The sequence below is a fragment of the Pseudopipra pipra genome, chromosome 6 (genome assembly GCF_036250125.1).
Source record: "Pseudopipra pipra isolate bDixPip1 chromosome 6, bDixPip1.hap1, whole genome shotgun sequence".
In the NCBI taxonomy this organism is placed as follows: domain Eukaryota; kingdom Metazoa; phylum Chordata; class Aves; order Passeriformes; family Pipridae; genus Pseudopipra; species Pseudopipra pipra.
Window position 1 is genome coordinate 25,340,930 of NC_087554.1, and position 24,603 is coordinate 25,365,532.

The 24,603-nt window shown below is 39.7% G+C and overlaps 1 protein-coding gene across 3 annotated transcripts in view; it reads left to right on the forward strand.

The window, feature by feature from the left end:
* The window catches only part of AMBRA1 (autophagy and beclin 1 regulator 1), a 129,180-nt gene that overhangs the window by 69,223 nt on the left and 35,354 nt on the right, over nucleotides 1-24,603 (forward strand). For all 3 annotated transcript variants that reach the window (XM_064657980.1, XM_064657981.1, XM_064657983.1), the window contains 3 exons: nucleotides 6,743-6,853; nucleotides 15,729-15,917; nucleotides 16,372-16,526. In XM_064657980.1, the coding sequence (XP_064514050.1) occupies nucleotides 6,743-6,853; nucleotides 15,729-15,917; nucleotides 16,372-16,526 (455 nt within the window). The remainder of the gene's footprint in view (nucleotides 1-6,742; nucleotides 6,854-15,728; nucleotides 15,918-16,371; nucleotides 16,527-24,603) is intronic.

Genomic DNA, 24,603 nt, shown 5'->3' on the forward strand with positions numbered 1-24,603 from the left:
TGATTTTTCATCTAGCAGTGTGTCTTGGCCTCATTCGCTGCCCTCTTCCCCTCCCCCCCCCGATTAATTTGCAAAAACACTTTTCTCTTGCAGCATCAGTTGCTTGGGAGCTGATTTAAAATATATTATCTTACTGACTTTTTTAGTAGATTGGTATGGACCTCCAGATGCAGAATATCTGTAACCCATATTATTGTTTCTCCTCACACTGACAAGATAAAGTTGTCTTTATTTCCCCAGTATTTTCCAGTAAATAGGGTTCTGACTCCCCCACCAGGGCAGTAGCTTGATGTCTCTTATACTCGATTCTGTAAGTATCAGAGGATTTTATGATGTATGGAATAACTGAAATTATGAAGAAAGTGTAAATCCTTTTCTCCAACCATTTACTCATTGTTTTATGTTAGGGTTTCTTTATGCATACAGACAAATCATATAAAAGGCTGAAAATACACAGAAAAGGTCAAACGAAAACATTAGTTAAATGAAATGCAGATTGGAATATATTTTTAGTGCTTGAATATTTTCCCTAAAAGGCTATACTGAAGGAAACATGTTTTACTGCTTGAATCATATGGTAGTATGAGGCATGCTTTTAACACATGCCGCTATCACATGGAAATAAGGAAAGGATCTCAAAACAAGCGATAATGTCTGCAGAAACTGCCTTTAACAGCTCTGGCAGTTAGCTGATAAAAGACTCCAGCCTTGACTACCCTTCCCAGCAAGGGGCCTAAATGAAAAAAGAGAAAGCTTGTTTGACCACCCACTTCTCAAACAACTTGCAAATTGTTTCAGCCAAGGGTAACAGATGTTTCTTTCTGTTTCCATAACCTTTTCCTGTCGAGCTCTTTCGGTGATGCAGCACCTCAATTTGTAGGAAGATTTCCCTTGGCTGTGTAGCCTGATGACATTTATTTCCACCCGAGTGCTTCATGGAACACTTCCATCTCTTTACATGCCATTCCAGTACTCTACGCAGCATCAGATTTACATGAGTTTCATGCTGGTCCCTAAACAAGTGGGTTTTTTTCTCTTTTAAAGGTCTATGCATGCATGCTGTTACTTAGTGTGAAACAATCGGAGCCTTTGCATGGAACTTCAGATCGACTGCAGCTAAGAGCATCATAAATGACAAATGAGAAAACAAACATCTGATCTTAAACAGTCCTTGTTCATGAAGATTTTCTTATAACAAAGAAAATAGCACTTAACAGTTTCATTTGAGTTGTACAAATGTAAGAGCACCACTAAGGCTTGCAACTCTGCTTCTTTTGCAAGCAGAATTTTCAGTTTTCTTTTGAATTGTACTTACTACCCTACAAGAATGAACTTACAAACCACGCATAAGCTAAATAATTACATATCATTAATAACATACGACTGTTAACTTTGTATTCAGTTGCCGAAGTCAAGCTCTCACTTCCCATTCATCCCTTCTCCTTTCTGGCAGTTGTTGAGCAGTTATTTTCTCTTAACTCATCATTGAGGTGAGGAGTAAGACACTGTGGTATGCCCATGGTTCCGATGGTATTTCTCTGTGTGTTTTGTTGTTGTTTGTTTGTGGGGGTTTTTTAATGGCATGAGAGATTATGATTCTTACAGATAAATAGTGTGCAAAGATTGTCTTAAATGCTGCAGACTTTCATTGTGGTATGGCTGTGATGATTGGTAGTGATTTGGGAGGTAGAAGGAAGGAATTCTGTGATTCTGTGAATTCCTTTCAGTTTATTTGATTGGGATTTTTTCTGTTCAGCAGTGCATATCTGATATTGAATGGTTGGAGAAAGTTCTTGGCAGGTTGGAGACTTAGACCCTGATCTGTTGCTAACAGAAGCTGAGAGGCTTGATGTAGCTACAGCAAGGAAATTAAAACTGCTTGTTCTTTATTGGTCACCCTGAGTAGGATGATGGCTTCCTGAACAGTGACATTTGCTTGCTCCGATGTGTACATGCAAAGGCTATGATAAGATACCTTATTTTTCATCAAGTCCAGGGTTTTCCTCATCTGCGAGGTTCTGTGTGAATATTACTAGCTCAGTTCTTGCTGGTTCTGGAAACTCACCATGCTATTGCATATCTGATTTTCCAACTTCTGTGTGTAGCTGGGTGACATGAGCAGGGGATCTCTATCCAGTGAACAGCAACAGAGAAGCCTGAAATTACCAGTTTGCTTGGTGAGGTGCAAACAATTCAGATAAGAGGAGATGCATTTGAAAAGGACTGTAATGTCTTCTAGTTTCCCTGAGGGAAAACTGGATCCTCCCATCAAAGAGAAATGCTTACTAGATGCATTTCTATATTAATTGTTAGATGATCAGACAAAGAAATATAGGAAGATGTCAAGGAGCCATCCTGACTGTACTGGAGATGGGGGCTTTGGGCAGAGCACGTGTTCATTTTTTGTTTGTGTTCCTTGCAAATAAACTGATTTCCTTTTGAAGTCTGAAACTTGTGGCTGAAAAATTCCCTTTTCCATATGATGTTTGCATTGTTCACAATGTGAGTGGAGCCCTTGGGCACTGAACTCGGCTCCTATTAGGACAGTCATCTTTACTTACCAGCTGAGGCCTGCTCAAATTCCCATAGCTGACAGTACTGTGGAACTCTGCATGCTAAGTATTGCCCCTTTTAAAAGGAAATTTTGTAGTAGGAATGAACACTAATGGGAAATTACATTTCTTCTTATTTTATACATCTGCAGTAAAGAAAAATAATAGCTTTTTGAGGGTTCAGTCTTCAAAGGGCATAGATCTCTTAGAGGCTTTCTCAGTTAACATTGAATCTTAAAATCCCTTTAGTGCTTAGTGTATGCCAAACTACTCTTAATAGCATTTTGTGCATCCATTCATGAAAATAATTTTGCCCACTTCTTATTTACAACTTGCTAGTACACTGAAGAACAAGCAAAATAAATTGTTGAAAATACCAGGTTGCTATGCATACTGTTTCTACAGCATTAGCCCAGTTTTAGTTACCTTGGCCACTTCAAAGGCTGTGTCTTCATGGTAGCCTGGAATAGAGATTTGCTGAGACTTGTCAAATTCCTATTTAATGTATATGTATTTACTGTGATCAAAGGCAGTTCCTCAGACCAGGTTGCCCCATAAAATACTTCACGGTCGGAGATGTGTAAGAACCTGTTGCATCTCCATTAGGCTTCAGAGACTAATAATCATTTTGGCTGAATTCAAATTGCTTCAGAACTGATTGAGAAAAATCTGGTGTATTCTTGCAGCAAAGAGCCTTATCCTTGGTTTATCAAATAGATTTGTCCTGTGTTTTGGACTTCCTGGAACCTGGATTACAGTAACTCTAGAACTAGTACATGTAAAACTCTTCAGCTGTGATAGATCTTTTCTGCAAGTACAGGGTAACCACAATATGAGCTACAGTTACAAGTGGTTTCATAAAAAGGTAATTACTTTTCAAAGATACTCATGCTCAGAGATGCAAGTACTAATCTAGGGGGAATTTTATACCAGGGCCTAATCACTGCCTCAGACTGAGTCACAAATTAGGTAAGGGGATTCTTCAGCTTCTTCAAGCTTATCTGTAAGCATCTTAATATTTTTTTCACTTACTATGGGGGAATCTGCCAGACACTAAAAACTTAAGAGTAAAGGATCTAGTCTAGAAAAAATTTGAGCTCTGGTTTCTGTTAAATACATGGGAAAGAAATTCCCGTAATATATAGATGTTTCATGTTCTCAAAACTTGTACCCTGAAGTTTGTGTGTAGCTCTGGAGTATTAGTTCTTCTGAGTGTTTGATAGTAGTAGTCCAGCGTTACGCTGCTTTTCACTGAGGGAGTTCTGGAGTGATATGGAAAGTGGTTTTGGACCCCTTATTTCCCTTTCAGTCTAAACTCAGACGTTGGTTTGCATGACTTGATTCATAAATGAGCAATAGTTGACTGGCAAAGGTTCATTTCTCCATATGCCAAGATACGTTGGATCCTCTGAGGAGATTGAGACTGATGGATAAATATCTGTCACGTGTAGGTGGCCTATAAGAAAAGATTTGAGGATTTTTTTTTAAGTCTTTGTTAAGACTTTTTTCCCCCCACTCTTTAAACTCTTTTGTCATGTGCTGAGCGGGGGTGGATGGAGATTGGGGTGGTGGGGGAAGAGGGGGGGCTGCTGAAAGCATTTGTCTTCATTTCTGCCATCACCCAGTGTTTATTACGCAGTGATAGACAGACGCAGGAAAACTGCCAATCAAACCTACGTTCACTGCATTTCAATTGGCCTTTGCTTTGGATTTCAGCATTTTGAAATCTACATCATCTCTGCAGTAAAAGGTCGTTCTGTTCATGAGGATGACAAGCCCGAGACCCTTGGGTACCCACTGCAGTCCCTCGTGATCCCATCGAACAGTGGAAGACCCAGGAAACAGGAGTGTCAGGTGGTTGGTGAGAACAGCTGCTTGTAAGAGCTGATCTGTTGCTGCCCACATTTAAGAAGACGAAGTGTGTTGTTTTCCTCCAGATTACATACACTGCAACTTGAGAGGCAACAGCACCTTCTGCTCTCATCCAGGCTGAAACCCTGACTGGGCAAAGCCAGCTGAGAATGAGTTCTCATGCTGCATGGTGAACAAAAGCTCTGTAGTGAGGATTTTAAGTTTCTTAAGTTTTCCACCCATGGTCTCAAATGGTCTCCCTGTCAACTAAAGAGAACAATACAGGTTAGGATAGCATAGTTCTGTGCTAGGGGGTATTTTTCTCCATAGGTTGATTGTCTGAAATGTTTGCATGCTTTTAATCATCTTTACTGTAGGACAGTGTATGCATGCATGTGGGAGGTATCTGGCAGGGTTTGTGATACAAATGTTACTTCACTATACATATAACAAATGTTGTATGTATATAGATATAATTTAATAATTGCACTGCTCAATTGCATAATTATTATAAGTAGAGATAATTACTTAATAAAAGCATGTAGATCATGGATTTGTGGTTAGTGTTAGGTACACTGGTTTGGAGCTTTTGAGAAATGGGTCAAATCCTTCTGAACATGCACCTTTCACTCTACGTTCCCTGTGTCCTAATCCCTTTGGTAAAGGTATCTGTTAATTGGAGCATTAACATTAATTGGTAGCCTTTGCTGGCTCTGAAATTTGTGTGGGACTGTCCTGTAGGTGGGGCGGTACTGCGTTTTTTCCATTGTTACCTTCTCTGTGTATTATGTGACTGCCTTTGGAGGTGAAGAGGTGTAAATAAACACTGTAACGAACCTGAAGGTTACAGGTAAAGGGATGAGAAGATCAGAATCTTCACAGAAGAAAATTCAAAACTGTTTGCCAACTCCTTTTTTTTTTTATGATACTTGTAGCAGTAGGTGCAGCAGTTGTATGAGCTAGATGAATTTGCTCTTTGTGGAGCAGTTAAGTGATGTTGTCAGGCTTCAGTGATGCAGAGGGAGAGCACAGTTATTCTCCTAGGGTATGTTCTTCTCCAGTTTATATTTTATATATATACCCAGTTTGTATAACCTACAAAGGTTATACTCATTGCATAAGAGGTGATGTAACTTTGTAATAACTGTAATAAGATCAATATTCTGGAATTATGTTCCCAGAGTAGAATTCCTGTTGCCTGTGTCTGCAGAGCATTTTCCTTGCCTCACTCAGTTGCTGTCTTGTTGGTGATATTAGTTACTGTTTCCCTGCAGCAAATCCCACTGCTTGTTTTCTGTTCTCCACATGAGGGCTGGAGGCAAGATAGCAGAAGAGCAGCCCTTGAGTACTGAAATCCAGACTGCATAGACTCTAGAGGCTTTGCTTTTAGTCCTTTGTGCTCGAGGATGATCTTGTTTTGCTCTCCCTTACCAAATTCTATTATCTTGAGTTTCTCTGGGTGCTAGCATTTGTGAAGTACAAGGGCTGCAGGTAGGAAGGCCCTAGAAACTGCAAATAGTATGAGATTTTTGACTGTAGTACTATCATCTAAAACTGTTTCTCCTCACCATTTGTCTCCCTAGGAATCACATTTAATGCATCCAAGCTTTCTCAAATGTATGCTCACTTGAGTTACCAGTGACTGTTGCTTTCTGCCTGGAAAATTAGGTTCTTTGTGATGTTTCTGAGGTATTCTGCTTTGCCTTCTGCTTTGGGCTATTGTCCAAATCCGTGGGTGGTTAGCAAGGGTCATGTCACTTGCCTAGAGTCAGAGCAGCCCTTGCCTGCTGTAGGTTGGACTACCTAGAGCAGCAAAGGGCCAGCTCATAGGTCTTCCTTGCGAATTTTTTGTTACAACCCTTACTATGTGGCAAATACTGTAGGCAACCTGTATCTTCTGCATGAAGTTTACAGTAGTAGCAATGATTATGTCCACAAATGTGTGTAATTTGCCAAGGCGGTGCTTTTCATCAGCATGTATTCTGATCTGCCTTCATACCTGTACTAAAATATTTTTGGTCTGTGAAAATACAGCTTCACTAGTATTGATAAGTAAGAATGCATTTCCACCAAATGAATTGATTAGGATTTCTGCCTTATGTGTCTGGGCAAGTTTTACCTCTTATCAACTTTATTTTCTGTCAGAAATGTGTTGTAGGGAGATGCTTTCCTATTAATTTCCTGTGTTCTGTGGCTTATTGGGAACATGTTGCCATTTCTGTAAATAAGGTTTTTTAAGAATCTAGAGTTTTGAGTTTTCTATGGTTTTGTCTCCCCAGCTTTTTTTCTGGATAATCTCATAGAGGTTAAATTACTAATTATTTCCCCCTTTTCTGTAGGTGCTGTGATTGGGGATGGACAATCAGCTGTGGCCAGCAACATTGCCAACACCACCTACCGACTCCAGTGGTGGGACTTCACTAAATTTGATCTGCCTGAAATCAGCAATGGTAAGCTAGAAACGGCACTGGTCTTTTAAGTCTGTACCAACCAGAGCTACCATAAGCTCTAGGATATTTCAAAGGCATCTGTATTTTACAGGCCTTGGATTACTTGATTGTCATGTTGCATTTGGAACTATAAAATGCTTAGTCTTTTGAGAAAGTTGACTTAAAGCTTGCAGAGCTGTTACTGCTCTGTCTAGCTTGTGTATTCTTGCTATCAGCAAATCCACGTATAAATGGGGCACTTTTCTGTGAGCGTTTTTGTGAGCATATACCATTCTCTTAGAATTCTGTTTCCAATCTTCTTATTCTCTTACTTAAAAAGTTCCTAGAGAAATACTGTCTTTATGCCTTTAAATTACAACCTGCTAATGAACTGGGTCTGATTTCTCTTAAGTTATTGACATTAGTGTGGAATAAAGTGCTGCAATATGTTGTGGGAATCAGGACCCTGATCTTTTGCTCACCAGTATTGGAAGCCCCGGGAAGTAGATGTACCTTCTAGCCATTTGCAAGAGCAGTGATTTGCCCCATTTCTCAGGTGAAAGTTGCTCCTGAGTCAGGAATATAAGCAATATTCCCTTAGACCATGTGTTCCATGGCATAAGCTAGCTCTTGCATTGGAAGAGCCTTCCTTACACAGGCACAAGCATATTTGGTGGTTGTGGTCAGCTGATCAAAGAATGACATTTTCAGGGCTAAAACTAACTTGACTAGAAAGGCTATTTTAATCCAGAATGGTATCCTGATATAGCTTGCTTACACAGCTGCAGAAATGTTTGTGGCAGCCTGGGATGAAGCTAGGAGGTTTCATGAATGTTTCTTTGTACAGTGATCTTTAGCTTGGGCCATATCTGTGCATATGTGAAATTCATTGCTTAACTTCTCAGCAAAAGCAGACTAGGTTCTGCTTTGAGGGGCTGACTTTTTTAGGGAGAACAGGGATTTTTTTTTCAGAAAGACTTCTGCTTTCACAGGTAGCCATTGAAATGAATTAAGAAAACTCTCCCAGTTCCAGCCCTGTCGGTTCTGCATTTCCAGAAATTACGTATCTGACTGCAGAGGTCTCTGTGGGGTAGTGTCCTGTTGCTGAAAGGACTCACAAAAGGATCACATGTGGTTGACACTGTAGTAGCAGAGATGCAGAGAATTGAAATCACAAATGAAAGAATGGTTTGGTCTGGAATGGAGTTTTAGAAATCATCTTCTTCACCTCCCCTGCTGTGAGCAGGAGCATTTTTCAATAGATCAGGTTAGTCAAAGCTCCATCCAGTCTGGCTGTCATGGTTTAATACCAGGCAGCCACTTGTTCACTTCTTCCCGCCCCTCCGGGATAGGGAGGACAATCAGAAAAAGATAAAATTCATGGTTTGAAATAAGAACAATTTAATAATTGAAATAAAGTTAACAATAACAATAGCAAAAATAGTAATGAAAAGGAGGGGGAGGGGAGAGAGAGAGAGAAAGAAGGGGGGGGGAAGGGTATAAGAATAAAACCCAAGAAAACTAAGTGATGAATAGGACAATTACCACCTGCTGACCGATGCCCATCCAATCCCTGAACAGTGATTGGTCACTCCTGGCCAACTCCCTTAGTTTATACACTGGGCATGATGCTCTATGGCTGGAAGATCCCTGTGAACAGTTTAAGTCACCTGTCCTGACCATGTTTCCTCTCAGCTGCTTGTGGGCATCAGTGCTCAAGGCAAAGTTTTGCCACATGGCAATACTTTCAGTGGTCCTGCGAGACTCTGGAACAGAATAAAGGTGAAGTCAGAGGGGGAAGCAACTTAAATCCCTTGGGACTTCTCTGCAAGTTCTAAAGCAGTTGAAGAGTGCTTCATCTGCTCATAGCTTATTTTTTGGCCTCATCTGGCTGTTGAGGAGGCAGCTGCTAATTAGAAAAAAAAAAAAAGGCAAGCATAAGATGTTTGTTTATAATTTATAGAATCCCGTAGAAATTAAGAACCATCTGCTGCTCAATACATCAATATTTCAATCTTTTCCCTCTCCCCTACCAGGATGCTTTTATTCTGAAATAGCTTCCAATTAACTGGGTATGGTTTCTGTTGTTGTTGAGCCTTTCTTGTTGGCCACACTTCTGCTACAAGTCCGTCCCCAGCCTTTCTGACTCTCCACATTGTGCTACATAGTACTTGGCTTGTCCATCTTGTCTTATTACCATTTGGAGATACTCAGTTTTACTTTGCTTCTTTCTTTTTGTGTGCCGAGTCCAATTCTGGCATATCCAGACTAGTTAGCCTTATCTCCTTCTGCCAAGGTCTAGTAGGGTTGTATGAAGATGTGGCAGCTGTGCTCATCCTAAACCAGGTATTTGCCAAGCTTACCTAGCCACAGAACAAAAGCAAGCTGCAAGTTTGCCAAGGGACATAAATTAAAGATACTGTGAAGTTAAATATATATTAGCGGAGAGATGGGTTGGAGGAGTTTTTTCCTGATTCTTCATGATGTTGGAAATAAACTATTTGCCAAGTAAAGCGTGTGACCTCAGTATTTCCTTTTTTTTTTTCCCCGTTGTTTCCTATAAATCAGAGGTAGTTCTGTGAGGGAATCTGCTTACGCAGAGGGGGCTGTTGCATGTCCTAGGACTGACTTGAGCTACAAGTGGTTTGGGAGTTCAGGCAGATGAAATGACGCAGCTGGAGTTTGGGACCGCCTGCCAGCTCCACTCTCCATCAAAAAAATGACTTTGTGGCCAACCTCTATCTTTAAGCAGCTCTTCTTCCTGTTACAATTAAACAAAGAAAAGATAGCTTGGAAGTAGGATGTTTTCCTCTAAAGCAGACACATCTGAGTAAGTGACAGCAGTGTGATAAATGCAGTTCTGTGATCTCAGTGTCTGGGCCCCAGCACTCTTGGGAGCCCCAGGCTCAGGATGTGGTTCTGCAGCAGCAACCTCACTGATGCTCAGTCCAGCAAGAACGCAAAAGTGGACCCCAGCGGTCTTGGGAAAATGGCTTTGCAGGGACTTGTGGGATTTTAGTCTCTTCCCTGTCTTTCTCTATTAATTGCAAAATGGAAAAAGATGGCTTCAGATTTCTTCTCTCCTTTTGCTAGTTTTGCTCCTAATAGCTCTGAAATAAACATTACCCAGTCTTAAATTATAATTGTCAGTCATATCAGCATTAGGGTGGAGAAATAATTTGACAGCAGAGACAATGCTATCTCTGCATTTATTTAATATTCTTCTAGTAAATGTTGCATATCCTTAGAATTCCTGCAGCTAAGTATTGAAAACAGTGTATAGCCTTCCTATTGCTAAAATATATGAAGGTTTTGTCTCGTTTATATCTTTTGATTATAGTTTTTTTCATGCTACTCACTGCTCATTATTTCAATTTCTAGCCACTGTGGCTGAACTAGTCTTGTTCTTCTATATTTAGTCATGCATCAGGAACTTGTCCTGTTCTAACACTGTCTGGGACTCAAGGAGTGTGGTTTGATCAATACTTACTGGTCCACAGTGGAATGCAGAATAACTTAATAGAAGGAAAAAAAAGGCATGCTAAACAATTTTTTAAATAGGAACAGCTGTGAAGAAAGTGCTATCCACAGTGGTGGTAAGGAGCGGATGGTGCGCCCAGCACAGTTTTCCTTTGGCAAAAAGTGCTGTTGCTGCCGGCATTCCAGACCTTCCCCAGCTTCAAGTGGAATTGATGCTGTAGGTGTAAGCACTCCAAGTTGGCACAACAGCTTGACTAATTTGTTCTCTGATGTTTCTTTTGATATGTTCTGTTAGCTCTGTGGCTGGACTAATGACAAAAGAAAACAAAGAATGAAAGGGCAGCCTTGTTGTAAGCAGTTTTCCAAAAATAGCAACTATTTCCCCCTAAAATAATCTCTATTGGTTTCATTTTCATAGATCAGGCCTCAGGTTCAAAGAAATCAAAAAGCTTCTGGCTTTGTCAAATGCATGGGTATCTTATCTTTCCCATGTCTTGAAAACCTCTTAGATGCTGTTCCTTAAAATGAAACCTTGCTGAGATCACCACCTCTCACATTTAGACTTTTTCTGCTGGCACAGTAGGCTCTCTTGGTTCTAAGTATAAGTGCTACCTCAGTCTCTCATCCTTTGTAAATGAGGGAAGACCAAAGAACCATAAAGCCAGTGTGAATCGAATATTGAAAGACTGAAATAAATGGCACTTTCTTGTTAAGCACAACTTGCATCTGTGATATTTATGTTCCAGGCACACATCAAGGGGAAAAGGTGGTTCACTTGTGGCAGGAGAACTCACAAACTGTTTTGCTAGGAGATATTCACAACATATGCAACAAACTTTAAAAGCAAGACGATCTGCAGTCATGTTGGTCATCATTGTGAACTGCTCACCACAAACCTCTTTGCTGTGCTGAAGGAGGGGCAGGTGGGGGGAAAAAAAAGAGAAAAAATCCTGAAAATAAAAAATGAGTGAACCTGTGTTATATGATAAATAGACTCTTGGCGACTGGTGATCGAAATTCGGCGTTGTTTTACAAAGACATATAGTAAATGCTAGATGAGGAAGAGGATTAGAGACTTGGAAAGGAAAAAATTAGCCATGGAACTGCAAGGATATGTACAGGACATGTCAATGTCCCCGAATCTGTAAATAGTACAGAAGAAATACAAACATTTCTTATCTTGCAAAAATGAAGATGTGGGATTCTTCTCTTAGGAATGTCCAAGTTTGCATTAGATTAAAAAAAAATAGTCTTTAAAAGCTGAGAAGATACATGGATTCTTATAGACTGTGATTTTTCAGTTGTTATAGAAACAAGGAAGAAACATTGCCTGTGCGCCTCTTTGAAAAGCACCAGGTGTTCATTGGTACAGAAGGGTCCCTGGGATAAATAGGTCCTGTTTAGGACCTGACTCTAGGCCTGTTGGAGCAAGTCCAGAGGAAGGCCACAAAGATGATTAGAAGGCTGGAGCCTCTCTCCTATGAAGACAGGCTGAGAGAATTGGCGTTGTTCAGGCTAGAGAAGAAAAGGCTCTGGGGAGCCTTTCAGTACTTGCAGGGAGCTTTGAAAAAAAAAAATGAAGAGAGACTTTTTACATGAGTAGGTAATGATAGGACAAGGGAGAATGGTTTTGAACTAAAAGAAGGGAGATTTAGGTTGGATGTTAAAAGGAAATTCTTTACTCGGAGGGTGATGAGACACTGAAACAGGATGCCCAGAGAAGTTTGGATGCCCCATCCCTGGAAGCATTAAAGGCCATGTGGGATGGGGCCCTGAGCAGCCTGATCTAGTGGAGGGTGTCCCTGCCCATGGCAGAGGATTTGAAACTAGATGATCTTTAAGGTCCGTTCCAACTCAAACCATCCTATGATTAAATGAGACCCATACCTTTGATCTGAGGACACAGGTATATAGTTTTATTGCTTCTAATATTGAGAAGCAACTGACAGTAGTTAACATTATAGAGAAACTGCGGCTACCTCAGGGAACTGCATCATGAGTCCAGAGATGCAGGGCAAACTTAGGCAGATGCAGAATAGGAATCAGAGAGAACAATTCTTAGACCCACAAAAAGGGACTGGACTATATTTTCTAATAATCAGTTTTTTGCAGGGTTGGTGGTGAGAGTGTTTTTCATAGTTGTATCTCTGACAAATGCTCTCCATATGTAGTGCGTTATTTTGCTTGTTTTCTTGCTTGACTCTCTTTTAAGTAGTTAACTCAGATGTGACTGGGAGAGTCCCAATACTCACCTTTTCAATGTGTTCTCATATTCCCCCCCGACCCTGCACTCTTTTTTCCCCCATTTATTTAGATCACAGCTCATTAGAGTACAACTACAAAGGAATTGAGAAAGGACACCCTTAGCCAAGTAGTCTATCTCTCTGCTGTCTTAGGCAAGCACATCCTGTAGTTCCTAATATTCTATCTTATTATTGGTTAAATTCTTGGCTCCTTTCACTTCTGTTGAAAGACTATTCTAGAATCTTGCTATTCTGCTTGAAGCCCAATTTCCAAACTCAATGGCTTCTTTTACTCTCTTACCTGTCAGCATTATTTGTAAAGAGAAGTGATATTATTCTGACACTTTTTTCTGTTATTTTTTGTGAATACAATATACAATTCCATTTCCTTACGTATTTATTTGTTTGGGGGTTTTATGTATTTGTTTAAGCATAAAATAATGTTTCATTTTCCTCAGTCCTCTTCTTTGATGAACATGTTACCATTTAGGGTTGTATCTTTCTTGAACGTGGCTGTCCCAGACTGTGCCCAGTATCCTGTATGTGGTCTTAGCACATGGTTTTGTATCAGCACTGATATTTCTGCTGAAAGTGTGCTCCCTGGTGCAGTTTAGGATTGCAGTTAATAACTTTCAGTGTTATACTGAGTGAATGGCTCAGTCTTTACTATGATTACCAAAGTCGATTCTCTCTTGTTTTTGACTGAGAAGTTCCCAGGTAAACCAGAAATTTATAAATGTCAACACACTGTATAATTCCTTCATTTCACTTCTGTTATGTCTCTGTGTACTTTGGTTCACTGTGTGGCCTGGTAATGCTCTGTTAATGAAATTACCCAACTTTATCAAGAGAATTCATCAGCCAGTTCCACTGTGTGCCTAGCCCATTGATAAAGCTAATAAAAAGGACTGGTTTTGAAATGAGTCACTGAAGAACTCACCAGGAATCCTCCCAGTTTGACTGAGGTTACAACAGTGCAACCCATTGTCGTGCATCCTTTAGCTAGTTCACAGCATATACTGCAGGTCTTGTCTTGATGCCCATCTTCTTTTCTGGTGACATAATGAGTACTTAAATGAAGCCTAGATTTCAAAAAAGGGCACATTTTAATTCTACTTTTTTTCAAAAATGTAGTCTTTAATCTTTATTCTCTTGTCTTTCTGTTCAACTAGGTTCAGACAAAGCACTCCAGACTTTTGTCATCTTTTGAACCATCTGTTCTTTAAGGACCATGTGTATTTTAGATACTGGTATTGCAGCATTGATAATGACTACCATTATTTACCTTTTTGTGTTCAACACTTTTCTGTTTATACTAGGCTGAAAATTACTGGTTTTAGCAGCTTCAAGACTGAAAAATTGGTTGAATAAATTTAGAGTACAGGTGTAGGTGGTTTGGTACTGAATGTAATTACCTAGTCCACTTTTTATCCTCATCTTCTTTTTCATCAGAGTTTCTTAAATGGAACAGTAGAATTTGATACTCGACCACAGAGGAAAGCAGTTCCCAGGAAAAATGTCTTTGAGACCAGAAGAATTAAAGCTGATGTTCAGCAAGTGTTTTAAATCAGCAATGCTGGAAGAAGAGGCAGTCCTGTCTGCTTCCCTCTCATGACTACCTTTTCTGCTGCTGCAAACATCTATGTGGCCATGTGGTATACCGGGTTGGGAAACTGTTCTGGCTTAAAAGTGACCCGGGCAACTGTGAGGAGTTTTTCAGTCATAGTAGTTCCCTGATGTAGCTTTCTTCCACACGTGTTGGAAACAAAGGGTAGGGTTTGTTCAAATATTGAGTTACAACCTTAATTTAATTTAGAAGTTTGGACTTTCAGAAATATGCACAAAGCATTCTTGGCACTGTTATTTTGTTAAACTAATAAGGAATCTAGACCAAGAATTGCCTTCATAAACTCATTTGCAGTTTTAGCTGAACATATCAAAACCACTTCTGGGCTAGGCATAGTCTGGTTGTTTAGAAGATCATTTCTGGACTGTAGAAATGGACAGTGTTTTGCATGATGCTATAGCTTCAAGCATGGGAGATGGGGTGTTCAGTCTTCTAGTGTGCAAACTTTCTATATTGCAAATGGGGGGGTATTTTTTTTTTTATATTTCTATCCCCTTGAGTTTGAAAATACTACAATCCGAAATTTCCCCATCCCCAAAATAGCGTATGCGGTTTCAACTTCAAACCTCCTGGAATAATTGGAGCTGTTTTAGTGAAAAACTGGAGTTTAGTGAAAAACTGGATGTTAGGCTGAGGGAGTGAACATAACTCCAGCCATGTCTTACCAAGGCACCACTGAACTGTTCATGAAGATGGTGCTAAAAGGCCTTGGAACTTCATTATACTAGGAATGGCACACAGGCACAGTAAGATTCAGTAGCTCAAAGAGCTTGTAGTCTGCATATGCAAGGTACAAAGGGTGTGTACAAATTTGTATGAGGTTACCCAGCAGCACAACATCAGGCATTAAAGTAAAACTTCTTGTAAGTTTTGTGGATTGCTGGTTTTGTGGATTGCTGTTTTTAGGCTCCCTACTGCCTGCTGAACAGTTACTTCACTGATTTGTATGAGTGTCTCAAATACTGGAGTAATTAAATAGAGGACTGGCTGGAGAAGTCTCTGTCTTTTCTCACTTATTTTTTCCAAGATTCGTGTAAAAATCAGCTGTCAGAAATGAATGTCTGTATCTGCAGGGAGGAGTTTTTCACTCATCTCCTGTTTGTTGGAGATGAGAAGAGCGGGAACTAGGCACTCCACAAGAGAAAAGGAAATGAATTAAGGTGTACTGTTTCTAATGAGACCACTGCTGGAGTTTGTCAGAGTGTCATGATTCAAGACTTGTTTAAACTGTACTGTTCTTTGCAAAGGATAGTGTTATACTCAACAAAGGGAAGGGTTTGATAAAGTACAATTGCTACTATTTCTTGGCTGAAGGCTCCAGGAGGTAAATAGATTTAATTTCCTGGGCTCATTGCAGTATCTTATCTCCGTTTTGGAGCAAATTTTACATTAATCAGAGTATTAATGTTTCATAAACTTTTGGAGGAAGCTAAATGTCTTGAGTGCCTTTAGCATGTACTGTCCATTCTCCAACATTAGGCTTAGATCTTACTTTATTCTCTGTTCAACCTTAGTGCTTTAATCACAATTCCTTTCTTTTTTGTAGCCTCTGTGAATGTGCTTGTCCAAAACTGCAAAATTTACAACGATGCTAGCTGTGATATCTCTGCCGATGGGCAGCTGCTGGCAGCCTTCATTCCCAGCAGTCAAAGAGGCTTCCCTGATGAAGGAATACTGGCTGTATATTCTCTGGCACCCCACAACTTGGGCGAGATGCTTTACACAAAGCGATTTGGTAAGCATGCAGCAAGAAGTCAGGGTGGGTGGAGGGTGTAAGAAGTTACCTCAGAACTTCAGCCTTCAGTAAGAAATGCAATAGCCATCAGTAGTTATAGCAGCACAAAATATTTCATTGGCCTTCTAGCCAGCCTCAGCCACGGTACTTCTGGGGAGAGACTTGTGGTATGGTCTCAACAAGTAAAGTGTTGCTATGGGGAAGCTGCTAAGGGATAGTTTTTTTAATCCCTTAAGGGACTTCATTGTTCTAGTGGCAGAACACTGGCAGCAAGGAGATGTCTTGGAAGATTGGTAACTTGTGCAGGTCTCCTTATTCTTCTCTACCCCTTATAAGAATTAGATTAGTATGGCATATGTTATGGGAATGCTGGAAGAGAATTAAAAAGCTGTGAGGATGAAGCATGGGGAGGGATATCAACCTGTGAGAGAAATAACCCCTCTTCTCTTCACAGGCCCTAATGCGATTTCTGTGAGCCTGTCTCCAATGGGCAGATATGTTATGGTGGGACTGGCTTCCCGACGTATCCTGTTGCACCCCTCCACAGAACACATGGTTGCTCAAGTCTTCAGGCTGCAACAGCCCCACGGTGGAGAAACCTCTATGAGGGTGAGTATATGTGTATCCTGTTCTATGTGTTTTCATCAGTAGTTTTGTGTCCCTTTGGCTTCAGCCCAGTAGTTGCTGGGTTATGATAACAGGGGTAGCCTGCTCCAGACCCTCTGAATAATAAACATGTGCAGGGATTTATTACAGAGGTGTGCAAACGTGGCAGGAGAATGTAAATACAACAGAATTGTGAAACTTCTCTTGTTTCAAATATGATGACAAACAAGTACATTCCATGCTGTGGAATACATTCCTAGGTCTAGGTATCGTTCAGAATACCTAGTAGGTCTTTTGTATTTTTTTGGGTAATATGCATCTTGCTTGGGGTACTACAGTTGGCTTTGCTAAGGCAGCTTATCAGCTGAGGCTTCAGGATCATTTTCTATCACTCCTAAAAGCAGTTAACCTCTAGGAGAGCAGCCACTAACAGTTTAAGGAAGGGTAGGAGCCAAGCTTCATATCATACTTGCAAACTGAAGGTGAGGCTCACCAGACTTTTCCCAAGCTTGTGGTTTTATGTGCATGTAGGCATATTTTGGCAATGGAGTTACCTTTCTGTACTTCTGCTTTGTGGGACAACTGAACCATGACCCACTCTGACTCGTTTAGTACTTGAGGGAAAACCTTCATCTTTTTTCTAGCTGTCAGATAGAGTTAAGAGAATATGTGTGTGTTGCTTTGTTCATCAGTGAAGCACAACAGCTCTTCAGTTATAGTTTAAAGTAGTAAAAGCCATGTCCTGTTGATAATGCACAGAGAGTTGAGAAATCAGAAGTAAGTAATTTCTAAAGCTGAAATTTGGGTTTGATTCAAGTTCCAGGCCATGTTTTCAGGTGACTTGTTGCAGGAGATTAAAAATAGATCTTCAAACCTTTTCACTTTGGGGGATAACTTGATCATAATGGAATTCATTCCACGAATAAGCTTTTTTTTCTCTCTCTCTTTTTTTTTCTTTCAATTTTTTTTAAAGGCCTCCCTGATTATTATTACTTTTGGCAGAGCTTTTCCAGTGTAAAAGGGTTTCAGTGAGCCATTTGTCTAGTGACCTTACACTAGGTAGAGACTTCTATCTGGGAGAAATCCCTTGATTCACCTTCAGATGCTGTAGTTGCTCTCCAGACAGCTCATGATTCAGAGAGGGTCACCTCAGCTGCATCATTACAAGAGCTGCTTTATTGGCTGATATAAAACTCTTGTTTATTTTCATCATCTGCTCCATGTTATAAGGCAAGGAAAGATCAATGATTAAGGTATTCTTTGGTGCACCAGTCAGCACTTTTTCAAACCTGTTTCTGAGCTACCATTCTGGTACGAGCCTCTTTAAGAAGCAGAAATTAACAGGTATTCATAAAAAAAAACCCACTTTTTTTTTAGAAGGTACAGTTGGTGAAAGCTGTGTGGATAAACGATCACTAAGTATATAGATTCAGCATCCTGTTAGATCCTTTTAAAAATATAGTTTTCCCTATACTTTCAGTTATTTTAAGACCCTAGTGGAATGCATTTCTTTTTTCTGCCAGAAACTGGAGTATCCCTTCTCACAGTCTTTTTACCATATCATAGTAAGCTAAGATGGAGAAGTCTTTTAGCAAAAATCTCTCATCTATCCTTTACATTTGCTCTAAACTCCAGTTGCTATGGCTTCTAGCCCTTCCTTCTGAAGACATTTCTGTATAGCCAGATAAATCAGTAAGCTTCTGTTTAAATGTTTCATTTATATTTCTTTATCTCTGTCTTCAAATGCTTGTATCCTTGCTCTTAGTCACCATTTAGTGAAGTAATGCTTTGTATTCCCTTAATTTTCTCTTGTAATTTGATCTTCCAGCTTTCATTTTTTTTCCTCTTTTGAATTCTCTCCAAAAAAACCCTTCTTTTTTCTCCCCCCCGTCATTCTGGAATGTGTTTAAATGTACGTAATGTGATAAGCATAGTTTTACCAGAAGCCCGCAGAGGGTGGTTTTTTTCTGTTTCTTTTGGACAACAGCCTTTACTTATGTAGTCAAAAACCAACAGGGTTTTTTTCAGGATTGGGAGTTTTTTTGGCTGTTTTGCTGCATTGAAAATTTTATATAATTTTTTCCCACTCTTGCTTTTCAGACTTGCTCCACATCACTGCACTCCTGTCTTTCTCATCTGCTGTAGTTCTGAATTTTTTTTCCTCCAGATGGATTGCATTTATTCTAAAGGTTGCTTTTTTCATCTTTCTTGTACATGTATTTATAGCTTCCAAAAAAACTTTCTCCCACGTTTTTAAATCTATTCAGTCTAGCAGGATTTGCTAACTAATTTGCTGTTTTCCCTTTTCCCACATCGTGTTTAAAGATGTTAAAAATGTCTCATTTCTAACTGCTTTGGACTTTGAGCTTTATGCATATGTGACAGGGTCACAGCTAGATCAGTTTGAATTCATTTGGTTAAAGAGCCTTTCTGTCGAATGATGTTGAGTATTGTTTCAACATTTTGGTGTGTTGGTGGTTGTCTTTGTGCTTGGTCCTGTTAATCTTGTAAATATTACTCCTTCATCTAGTTGTAAAAATTAGTGCATCAACTACAGGTATTTCTTCTGTCTTGAGTTTTGCAATAATACTGTTTCATAAGTTTGTAATAGTTTTCAAGATACGCAAAATGAAACCAGATTTTTAAGTAGGAAACTTTATCATATTCTTAGCACACTGTCTTTACAGTGGCTGACATATTCATATTCAGTTGAGTAAAAACCTATTTGTAGCTTTGCAGTAGAAAAAGGTTTAGAGAACCTGGTGAAACTGTATTCTTCAATCTCTAATTTAAAATGCACATTAGAGAGAATCAGAAAGCATTTTTGTTGCCTCTGTGCCAACAGCTTGCAATACAAAGCACTTGTTACTCAACTTCTTAATTAAAAATAAGTCAAAGCTGTATTTGAAGCAGTATTTTGTGGATATTTTAATTATACATTACTCCAAAACTCCCAAAAGAAATGCTGCATCACATTCTGTGAAAATTCTTTTAAGTTATTTGACAGTTGTTCCCTTCCTGCCTGCCTGCCTGCCTTTCTTCCTGCCTACCTTTCTTCCTGCCTGCCTTTCTTCCTGCCTGCCTGCCTTTCTTCCTGCCTGCCTGCCTGCCTGCCTTCCTCCCTCCTTCCCGATTTGCAAGCAATGAACTGGGAGAGTAGAGCTGGCAGTGTGACCTCTGTCATTGCAAAAGTGTGACAACCTGCTGAGTGAAATACAATGATTATTTCTGCTTCAAATTAACTCTTCCTCCACATCCTTGACTAGCAGTCTGTGGAATGCAGATTTCTGTTCCTCAGAGAGTTTCTTCCATCTTGCTATTGAAATAGAGGTTTTGAAGATGCAGCTTTTGTTACATGAAAGTCATTAAATGTACTAGAAATTCATTGGCTGTTGGTGTAGTTTTTGGAGAGAAACATTCTCTCTGAGAACTACAGCACTTTTGGATTGTACTAAGAAGCATGTTGGTTATACAAGTGTGCGTTGTCTGTATACATCTTACTCCTAATACTTCAGACATTGGGTAGGATTCTACAGGTCAGGACTTTCCTGGTTTGACAGTTATGAATTGTGCTCAGAAGTAGAGTAGAAGTCATCAAATATGGTAGCTGTGAGTAGAGGTTCATGCTCCTTCTGTTTACTCCCTTCAGATTGGCCTGCTTTGCATTTCAGGTGGAACCCTTGCTTTGCTAAAGAATGATTTTCAGACTTCAGTCTGAAAAACAAAAACTCTCTAATAGTGTTGGCTTTTAACAAAAGTGGTATGCATAAGCTTCATTTTTTTTGTTGCTCATGTTTTGTGTTTTTGCAAACCTAGCTAACATTTCTGATATTTATCTGTAGCTGGACAGTACTGAGAAGGAATTGCTTTTAGCAGATCTCTAGCTTGGGGGTGGTACAGGTAGCAGTGGTATTGAGAATTGTTTGCAATATGAGTTTCAGAGATGGAAAGCTTGGAGACAGGACTCCAAATACCGAGTAAGGATAGGTTTTGTAGCCTGTTTTGAAAGCATGGGTGGAACTTGTCTCTAAATAAAGAGTGTTTTTAAGCTGCTTGGGTCTATGGTAATTTCTGAATTCCATATGTTTTCAAGCATATACAGAGGTTAAGGAACTTAAAAGAACATGAAATTAGAATCTCATTTGGAGCTGAAGATCCTTAGAAACATGGAAGTGTAAGGATCATATTGCCCTGGATCCGTTAGCAGTGGATATTAGTGAGAAAGGCAGCCAGAAGGTAGTTTTATTTCTGGCTTTCACAAATTCTGATGCCCTTGCAATGTTTAATGTTTTTCATTTTACCCAGAGGAAGCTAACTCTGAAATATCAGAAAAGCATGATTACTGTAATCCAAATTAAAATAAAACTTGGAAGGGAGCTTTTAAGTTGAAGATACAAAAAGTGATGTAGGCGATAGAAAAATTTGATTGACATGAAGCTGAAGAGCAAATCACACAATTTGTGAGGATAAGGTGACTTAACCAAGCCCAATCTCAAATACCGCATTGTGCTTTGAATGTGGAAGAAAATTCAGGCTGTGGAGATCCAGAATTAGCTTTTGACAAGACTGCCGCTATTTTGGAAACATCCCGATTAAGTGATGGGTCAGTAGCCTGAATGGAACAGAGTATGTGTACATTTCCATTGTAAACAGATGGAGATTTCCAAATACCACAGGAAGAAAGGCCCAAAGCAGAAAGACTCACAGGGTTTTAGCACAAAGCCAAGCTTTTTTTAAGCTTATTAACTCTTAATGCACAAAATATGTGAGAAGTTGCACAATTTTACTGAGTGCTGTTGCATTCTGAGCTTCATGCAAGTGTCCAGTGTGGTCTGCAGTGGTCACTCATTGACTCTCTGGGTGAACTATGCGTACTCCTGCAGCCATAAGCAAAGAGGCTTTAAGCTTGAAAGCGTATGGCCCTGCACATTTGCTTTGCTGGGACGCACCCTTGTAATGCAAAAAGAAAATTGGTTAGGACAATATGTGGAGATGGCTTACTGCAATATGTTACCTCCAGTGGAAGAGTTCATACGAACTAGCATACTTTTGAAAACAAGAATAGTTTGCAAGAAAGTAAGTATATTGAAAGAAGTGTGTGTTGGTGTGGTCCCTTGAGTCTCCTTTTAAGAGAAATTTGACATCTTCAGGTCAATAGGGTGAGCCCTTGATGACTTGGAGTAGAACCATAAATAATATATCCAATTACTGCCCAAAGAAATTTTTCACTGTTGGCAGAAGTTGAACCAGGTCGATGTTTTTTTAGACTGCCAAAAGGCAAAGCAAAGTCACAGGCTGCATGTGCTTACTTGTTGATACCAGGAAGAGGACATGGGGACAGAACCCTTTTCTAACTGATATGGGAAGTCCTTCCTTTTAATACAAAAAGGAGCATTGTTGTCTAGTTGAGACCAAATAGTGTATATGCTCTGTGTATCAGCAGATTCTGTTAGGTATCTTTAGGAAAAGAGATCGTATCCAAAACCCATGTTGGTAAGCACTGCTTATGTAGGGTGCTATAAGAAAGAGCTCTATTCAACATCACTGGAAAATGCAGCACCACCTCAGGGGTGCAGTTGGCGTGAAGATTTTCGCAGGTGTGCACATTTGAGCATGGATGCAGGAATAGTATGTTGTAAGAGTTAGTTAAATTGCTGTCTTGACTCGATCAGCTGTGTCTGCATAAAGCCTGCTAAGACAGAACTTACAAGAAACTGTAAAAACTTAAAACTCATTAGGATTCCTTCATAAAATATTGTGTTAATATCTCATGAGATTGTTAAACATGGGAACAGTGTCAGTTTTAGCAAGCTGGTGTGAGGAAAAGGCAAATGACATTCCTTCAGGATGTTTTTACTTCGTGGGATGTGAAACTGAGAGCCAAGATGCTTTGTTTAATATGAGGTCCAATATTTGGAGGCCAGAGCTCTTGCAGTTCAGGTAAGGCCTTGAGCCCATTTGCCCCATAGTAGCTACTGTTAACTTTGGTGCAGTTGGGTACGTAGTTCTAACTAGATATAAGAAATAATGGCCAAGATAGTTCCACATCTGAGATTATTTATGTGCAGTCATCTTGCCGAAGGAAGTTAGGGGGAAGGGAGCCAAAGTGAATTATTACCAATTTGCATTAAGCTGTCCATGGGCTGAGAAGAGGTTTGCAATTTCATGAAGACTTTTTTCAGTACTTCTTCCTACCATCTTCCTTGAATTAAATTTAAGCCAACTCTTTCTTCCAGTATTTATTCCTTACAGACATGTAGACATCTGGATGACAGCCTCTTTTCACCTAGATGAGGATGCATGTAGCTCTGTCGTCGACATATTGTTGACATTTGATCTTGTATGCCGTTCTATTGAGGCTCAGCAGACGGAGAACAGAGTGTAATGGCAGCTGTGCTCAAATCCTTTGCTCTTGTCTTTAGATTTCTAACATATTGTAGATGTTGCTGTTACAGTCTCAGCATGACATTTAGTGAGGAATTCACGGATACTGCTTTTGGTTTGCAATCTGAGTTAAGGGCAAAAATGAAGAAGTCTGTCATTCCTTTTGCCAGAGAAGTGACCATATCTTTATTAGATTGATCCAGCATTCGGAGCTGTTGGTGATTTTTGCAAGAGAGCAGTAGCTGGGGGCGCAGTCCTGTTTGCACAGTCCAGTTCACTTGTGCATCTATACTGAATATGTGTGTGTGTGTGTGTGTGTGTGTGTGTATATACACAGACACACACATCTATCTTCTGTCACACCAACACTTCCAAAGACATTCCTGTTTCTCTCCTTTCCTCTGTTCCAACCACACACATGTGCAAATGAAAGGATAATTGTTTTGTTTAGCAATGTCTTGCTTACTCAGCCTAGGGTTCAGATCTGGGTTTGGACCAGTCCCCTAAAGGGTTTTTTGGAGCTATTACCCTGGTTTTGCAGCCTTTGGGGGACAGTAAAATAATGAGCTACTTCACTACAAGTGTATTATTTTCCTGAATGAGAGCTTTGTTACTTGAGATGATCCATTTCTTTATAAGACCTCATTCTTTTTAATGTTTTAAAGATTCCCACTAGTTATTTTTAAATGTAGTAGTTGCATGGAAGGCTTGTGAAATAAAGGACCAGCTAATAATGCGAAGAGCTTGCGTAAAGAAAGGATTAGGTGTGCTTCAGTGAGACTCCTCTGACTTTGAAATATCAGCAATAAATTAGGTGATCAAGTATGATCAGGAAGAACCAACAATGTTTTACCTTTGCAAAAAGTTTCTCAGTCCATCCAACAGAAATTTCTAGTGCTGACCTGTTTTAGAAATTGTATCAACTATCCACAGTTAAGGTTTCAGTTGTTGCTGAAAATTAAGAGTTAATTCCCATTTAATCCACTGTGGCTCAGAAAGCAAAGCTAGGATTTTCTGCACTCACAACAGGTGCAGAGAAAGGCAGAAAGAGGTTTGTTGTATTGGTGAAGACTGAAGAAAAATTTTATGTATAATCCTATTGCATCTGGGGAAGATAAATGGAGTTGAAAGAAATTTTATTTGTGCTGAGCATTGGATGATAAAATCCATTTGAGGATAAGACTGACAAATCCAGAAAGATAAGTGCATTATTTTTCACTTCTTCCACTTTAACAGAGAAGATGTAATGGAAGGACGTGTATGTTGCTAGCAGAAATCAGCTGTGGGGGAGGGGTTGAGCAGCACAGACCAACCCGCCTAATAAGGGGAGATGGTAGCAAAAAAAGAAGATCTTTTCTCCTGTCTGATCATGGGAAATGCATGCCTTTTTCTTTGTATCTGCATATAGGTACAGAAGGAGACTCCTTGCAAACAAAGGAGAGACTTGCTATGTTTCAAAATTATGTTATATGTTGTCTTATGAATAAATGTATTGAGCCATCAGTGTTATCCCAAGGAGTTTTTGTTTTGCTTTGCATTCAAGACCCTCTACTTTAGACAAGCTAGACTTGAAATTTGCTGCAGAGGCTGTTTGTGGCAGTGCAAGTCTTAAGCCTGAATTTCATCAGATTTTGTGGAATTTGTTAATAGAAGGCAAAATAAAGAATGTAATCTAAGGAAAAAAGTGTACCATTAT